At 41.1% G+C, this 7,591-nt stretch overlaps 1 protein-coding gene across 1 annotated transcript in view; it reads left to right on the top strand.

Annotated features, from left to right (window-relative positions):
* Window positions 1–3,136: 3,136 nt before the first annotated feature.
* The window catches only part of LOC109876751 (neuronal acetylcholine receptor subunit alpha-7), a 68,785-nt gene continuing 64,330 nt past the window's right edge, over window positions 3,137–7,591 (top strand). Inside the window, exon 1 of the mRNA XM_031812948.1 lies at window positions 3,137–3,422. Within this exon, the coding sequence (XP_031668808.1) occupies window positions 3,365–3,422 (58 nt within the window). The 5' untranslated portion in view covers window positions 3,137–3,364. The remainder of the gene's footprint in view (window positions 3,423–7,591) is intronic.

The following is a 7,591-nucleotide window of genomic DNA, read 5'->3' as shown; positions in this document are numbered from 1 at the left end:
AGATTCACACAGGACACCAAATAGGACAGGAGAAGTTCTCCAGATATAACAAACTGACCCCAGCCCCCCGACACATAAACTACTGCAGCATAAATACTGGAGGCTGAGACAGGAGGGGTCAGGAGACACTGTGGCCCCATCCGAGGACACCCCCGGACAGGGCCAAACAGGAAGGATATAACCCCACCCACTTTGCCAAAGCACAGCCCCCACACCACTAGAGGGATATCTTCAACCACCAACTTACCATCCTGAGACAAGGCTGAGTATAGCCCACAAAGATCTCCGCCACGGCTGTTACGGATACAAGTATCCTGTGTGTATCCTGTGTGTGTGTTTCTTTTCTCTCCTTCTCCCCTCACAGGTGAAAATCATCACTCCCCAATCAGTCAACAATCAATCATCAATCAGAAGACACACCTCCTTCTGTTTCCTACCCTATCACAGTTCCTTCCCCATGGTTTAAAAACCCCATCATTTGTTTGCTCTAGGGCTAGCTCAATCTCTCTGTAAATGCCATGTATGTAGATCTCTGTGTTTCACTCTCGCTTTGTGTCTTAACCTCTCTTTTGTTTGAGCACCTCCATAGCACTTTGTCATCACCTGTGAGTATTGTTTTTGGTTATGGTGTTTGTTTTTTGCTGGTGGGAAAAGGGGGAAACCAAGACAAGTCGCCCATGGGCATACACTACCCGTAGGTGAACTTTGTTAAATACACTAGTTAGAACTGGGCGGACCACCCACTGTATTTTTGGTTAGTTAGCTGTTGTTAAAGTAGGCTAGTCTAGCTTAGGGGTGTTTTTGTATATTTATTGTTTCTTTCCTTGGGTCCAGCTCAGCCCCTTTTCCTGCTCCCCCCATTACCGTGTGTTTATAAATAAACTTTGAGTTTGACGGTAGATTTCAGTTGTCCTGGTTATTTCGTTCACACTTTTACTTTGTCACAATTATAATTTACATGAGTTATGTTACGGGTCTCATTACCATCCCCCCCTAGACTGTCGGGCCAAAAGGGATTCGTAACAACGGCACAACCCAATATAGGTCTAGTAATTTGGGTCTAGAGTGTCTCCCCCTTTGAAGAGGGGGATGACCGCGGGCTAGTAATAGGAGTTGCAACATTTTCGGGAGATAATCCTGCTAAGCCAAAGCCTGTAGCGAATGCAACTCTTCAGGTATCAGGCAAGGTTACTCATCATAGCTTAATCAGGTAATATTAATTACAGAGAATTGATTTTATAGAATAGCATGTCATATAACTTAATCCGGCATCGCCAAAGACACGACAATGAGCAGAATTAAAAGATCCCAGACATTATCCATACGCACAATGTCAAATGTGAAATTTGTTTACATCCCTGTTAGCAAGCATTTCTTCTTTGCCAAGATAATCCATCCACCCTACAGGTGTGGCATATCAAGAAGTTGACTAAACAGGATGATCATTACACAGGTGCACCTTGTGCTGGGTACAATAAAAGGCCACTCTGAAATGTGGTGTTTTGTCACACAACACAATGCCACAGATGTCTCAAGTTGAGGGAGCATGCAATTGGCATGCTGACTGCAGAAATGTCCACCAGAGCTTTTGCCAGTGAATTGAATGTTCAATTCTCTATCATAAGGCGCCTCCATCGTTGATTTAGAGAATTTGGCAGTACGTCCAACCGACCTCACAACCACAGACCATGTATGCCCAGGACCTCCACATCCGGCTTCTTCACCTATGGGATCATCTGAGACCATACACCCGGACAGCTGATGAAACTGAGGAGTATTTCTGTTTGTAATAAAGCCCTTTTGTGGGGAAAAACTGGGCCTGGCTCCCCAGTGGGTGGGCTTGGCTCCCAAGTGGGTGGGCCTATGCCCTTCCAGGCCTACCCATAGCTGTGCCCCTGCCCATAGCTGTGCCCCTGCCCAGTCATGTGAAATCCATAGATTGGGGCCTAATGAATTCATTTTAGTTTCCTTATATGAACTGTAACTCAGTAACATTGGTGAAATTGTTGCATGTTGCATTTATATTTTTGGGTTAGCAGGCTAAGGTGTTGTTCTGGTGTACAGAACAGCAGGTTCCAACCCTGTCATTACACTAGTCTAAAATCAATGCACAGAGAGCCCAACATGTCTAGGATGTATGATGGTGGTGTTGTGTTGCTGTCCTGGTTCATGCCTCCAGGAAGAAATGTGCATACATTAAACACATTTTAAAAATCCTAAATTAGACAGTTGGTAAATGAAGACAGGCACTTTGCACATTGCATTTGTCATTTTCTGTGTACCATTACCTGCTTACCATTTTCTGTGTACCATTACCTGCTTACCATTTTCTGTGTACCATTTTCTGTTTACCATTTTCTGTGTACCATTACCTGCTTACCATTTTCTGTGTACCATTACCTGCTTACCATTTTCTGTGTACCATTACCTGCTTACCATTTTCTGTGTACCATTACCTGCATACCATTTTCTGTGTACCATTACCTGCTTACCATTTTCTGTGTACCATTTTCTGCATACCATTACCTGCGTACCATTTTCTGTGTACCATTACCCGCGTACCATTTTCTGTGTACCATTACCTGCGTACCATTTTCTGTGTACCATTACCTGCGTACCATTTTCTGTGTACCATTACCTGCGTACCATTTTCTGTGTACCATTACCTGCGTACCATTTTCAGTTTTTATTTTTAATTAAGTTTATTGTGGCAGAAATAATGCCCACTAATATGAAAATATAAATCTGTTTATCATTTTCACATTCCAATTTAGCATTTCATTTTCAAAGTGGCACTGATTATCCTCCACATCAGCATTTGGTGTCAGAGAGAAATCCAATCAACTGCGTTACTGAAAGAAATCAAAACATTCAGAAACACTTCAGATGTCATGTTTTAATAGCCTGGACATTTACTTTTACATTTCCCCATTTGAAGTAACATGTAGGCATCATTTGACGAGCAAAAGTGCTGTGCGTAAAGTTTGGCCACCGTAGCTATCGTCAACATTGCTGCGCGCGTAAATTGTATAACTAGTCAGGTGGAAACATGTCTCCGGTATAGTGACAATGGTGCACTTTATTGCACTTTTGCGAAAGACAACAACAAGTCTGTCACTGCAGCGCATATCGAGAGACCAGACAGACCCCTCTGTTGTCAAACATATTTAGTAGGAGGGGCCGCGGCTGCGGCTTTATCTAGGTCCCAGACCCACTGCTGCCGCCTCCTCTGCTCACATCTCTTCCCGCCTTCACACTTCAGTGAGGAAGACTATGGAGGATGATCATTGATGTTTGATATTTGTATGAATTAAAATACATCCGGAGTTCAGCGGGTCTATGCCAGACACTTCTATTGAACGCAATGATGGGTCCATGGAACGCTCTCCTCTACATTGCAGTCACTGTCTGCCTATTGAAGGGTAAGAAGTAATGCATGTATTTTAATTGTATTGTTACGTGCGTCCTACATGTTCGTTAGATGTGTTATTGGTGTTCAGTGCTGCTTTCAAATCATGTTGTTGGTCAACGTCATTTGTGCGCATGTACACACATGCAGTGGATACATTTTGACAGTCACTGTGCTGAACATACTGTATCACTCCTTGTGTCCAATGCATGTATCCTAGCAACCACTGCCTGATCCTAATCTATCCATGTATTACTACTGTCTATTCACATGTTGAATCCCAGAACTGGTTCAACAGGCTTGATTCAGGCTGCTACTCAAAATCTGACATAAAAAGTTTTAAATTATTAAATCATATGACAGCTTGTAAATAGAATATACATGTTGAATGTTGAAATATATATGAATATACATATAGAATATATGCTGTATTTACATCAGCAACATCACTATGCAGATGGCTTTGGCAGGCACAAAGAGAATGAACAATGACTTACGTGCCATGCATTTACATGTAGTTATGATTAGTAAGCCTAGTTCGTTTTTCCCCATTATAACTGTGATGAAAGCATGCACTCCATATAACAAGGTGTGGACATGATATGCATATTCAAGAAATAAATGAAGCAACAATCTATTGTGAGAAAATTATGAGGAACAACCTTTGTTTGGACAGATATGATATACACCTCAACTTATATATGATATACACCTCAACTTCGATATGATATACACCTCAACTTATATATGATACACATCTTAACTTAGATATGGTATACATCTCAACTTAGATATGATATACACCTCAACTTCGATATGATATACACCTCAACTTATATATGATACACATCTTAACTTAGATATGGTATACATCTCAACTTAGATATGATATACACCTCAACTTAGATATGATATACACCTCAACTTAGATATGATATACACCTCAACTTAGATATGATATACACCTCAACTTAGATATGATATACACCTCAACTTATATATGATATACATCTCAACTTAGATATGATATACATCTTAACTTCGATATGGTATACATCTCAACTTAGATATGATATACACCTCAACTTAGATATGATATACACCTCAACTTAGATATGGTATACATCTCAACTTAGATATGGTATACACCTCAACTTAGATATGGTATACATCTCAACTTAGATATGATATACACCTCAACTTAGATATGGTATACACCTCAACTTATATATGATATACATCTCAATTTAGATATGATATACATCTCAACTTAGATATGATATACATCTTAACTTCGATATGGTATACATCTCAACTTAGATATGATATACACCTCAACTTAGATATGATATACACCTCAACTTAGATATGGTATACATCTCAACTTAGATATGGTATACACCTCAACTTAGATATGGTATACACCTCAACTTAGATATGGTATACACCTCAACTTAGATATGGTATACACCTCAACTTAGATATGGTATACACCTCAACTTAGATATGGTATACACCTCAACTTAGATATGGTATACACCTCAACTTAGATATGATATACACCTCAACTTAGATATGATATACACCTCAACTTAGATATGGTATACACCTCAACTTAGATATGGTATACACCTCAACTTAGATATGGTATACACCTCAACTTAGATATGATATACACCTCAACTTAGATATGGTATACACCTCAACTTAGATATGGTATACACCTCAACTTAGATATGGTATACACCTCAACTTAGATATGATATACACCTCAACTTAGATATGGTATACACCTCAACTTAGATATGGTATACACCTCAACTTAGATATGGTATACACCTCAATTTATAATCACACATAATAATGAGATTAAGACCAATGACAATCTTAAGTCATAGGTCAATGAAATGGTCATTGTGACAAATATTACATCAGTATTGGCAAAGCATCATATTAATTTGTTTTCCAAGGTGAAGTTTCCCATTGAGTGCTGCATTGTCATGGATGGTCACACTCCCATGTGGCTTGAAGCTCTTGTTTAAGACAAAGCTGTCTGAGTATTACCCACTCCCCTTCCTGCCTGTGCTTACTCTGAAAGCATATATACTCTGTCTTTCCTTGTTCATGTTTGTTTATCAGTCATATATACAGTGCATTCGGAAAGTATTCAGACCCCTTGACTTTTTCTTCATTTTGTTACATTACAGCCTTATTCTAAAATTGATTAAATAGTTTGTTTTTTTCTCATGAATCTACACACAATAACCCATAATGACAAAGCAAAAACAGGTTTTTAGAATTAAATATCACATTTACATAAGTATTAAGACCCTTTACTAAGTACGTTGTTCAAACACCCTCAGGCAGCAATTACAGCCACAAGTCTACCACAAGTCTTCTTGGGTAAGCTTGGCACACCTGTATTTGGGGATTTTCTCCCATTCTTCTCTGCAGATCCCCTCAAGCTCTGTCAGGTTGGATGGGGAGCATTGCTGCACAGCTACTTTTAGGTCTCTCCAGAGATGTTTGATCGGGTTCAAATCCGGACTCTAGCTGGGCCACTCAAAAACATTCAAATACTTTTGCAGAGGCGCTGAAAAACAACCCCACAGCATGATGCTGCCACCACCATGCTTCACCGTAAGGACGGTGACAGGTTTCCTCCAGACATAACGCTTGGCATTCAGGCCAAAGAATTCCATTTTGGTTTCATCAGACCAGAGAATCTTCTTTCTCATGAGAGTCTTTAGGTGGCTTTTGGAAACCTCCAAGGGGGCTATAATGTGCCTTTTACTGAGGAGTGGCTTCCTTCTGGCTTCTCTACCATAAAGGCCTGATTGGTGGAGTGCTGCAGAGATGGTTGTCCTTCTGGAAGGTTCTCCCATCTCCACAGAGGAACTCTGGAGCTCTGTCAAACCATCTGCTACTTGGTCACCTCTCTGATCAAGGCCCTTATCCCCCGATTGCTCAGTTTGGCCGGGCGGCCAACTCTAGGAAGAGTCTTGGTGGTTCCAAACTTCTTCCATTTAAGAATGATGGTGGCCACTGTGTTCTTGGGGACCTTCAATGGAGCAGATCTGTGCCTCGACACATTTCTGTCTCTGAGCTCTACAGACAATTTCTTCGACCTCATGGCTTGGTTTTTGCTCTGACATGCACTGTCGACTGTGGGACCTTATATAGACAGGTGTGTGCCTTTCCAAATCATGTCCATTCAATTGAATTTACCATAGGTGGACTCCAATCAAGTTATAAAAAGCAATATATAGGATGATCAATGGAAACAGCATGCACCTGTGCTTAATTTAGAGTTTCATAGCAAAGGATCGGAATACTTATGTAAATAAGGTATTTCTGTTCTTTATTTTTAATACTTTTGCAAAAATGTCTAAAAACCTGATTTGTCATTATGGGGAATAGTGATGTCATTATGGGGTATTGTGATGTCATTATGGGGTATTGTGTGCAGATTGATGAGGGAAAAACATGATTTAATACATTTCTGAATACGGCTGTAACGTAACTAAATGTGGAAAAGGGGAAGGGGTCTGAATACGGCTGTAACGTAACTAAATGTGGAAAAGGGGAAGGGGTCTGAATACGGCTGTAACGTAACTAAATGTGGAAAAGGGGAAGGGGTCTGAATACACTCAGAATGCATTGTATACATGGAGTACACAGTGCAATGAAATGCTTACTTGCAGCTCCACATCTCATCAGGTTCACCTCTCATCAGGTTCACCTCTCGTCAGGTTCACCTCTCGTCAGGTTCACCTCTCAACAAGTTCACCTCTCAACAAGTTCACCTCTCGTCAGGTTCACCTCTCGTCAGGTTCACCTCTCGTCAGGTTCACCTCTCGGCAGGTTCACCTCTCGTCAGGTTCACCTCTCGTCAGGTTCACCTCTCGTCAGGTTCACCTCTCGTCAGGTTCACCTCTCGTCAGGGTCACCTCTCGTCAGGTTCACCTCTCAACAAGTTCACCTCTCGTCAGGTTCACCTCTCAACAAGTTCACCTCTCGTCAGGTTCACCTCTCGTCAGGTTCACCTCTCGTCAGGGTCACCTCTCGCCAGGTTCACCTCTCAACAAGTTCACCTCTCGTCAGGTTCACCTCTCGTCAGGTTCACCTCTCGTCAGGTTCACCTCTCGTCAGGTCCACCTCTCGTCAGGTTCACCTCTCAAC

Source organism: Oncorhynchus kisutch, unplaced genomic scaffold (genome assembly GCF_002021735.2).
Source record: "Oncorhynchus kisutch isolate 150728-3 unplaced genomic scaffold, Okis_V2 Okis03b-Okis08b_hom, whole genome shotgun sequence".
Taxonomy (NCBI): domain Eukaryota; kingdom Metazoa; phylum Chordata; class Actinopteri; order Salmoniformes; family Salmonidae; genus Oncorhynchus; species Oncorhynchus kisutch.
This window is presented reverse-complemented; position numbering and strand designations above follow the sequence as displayed.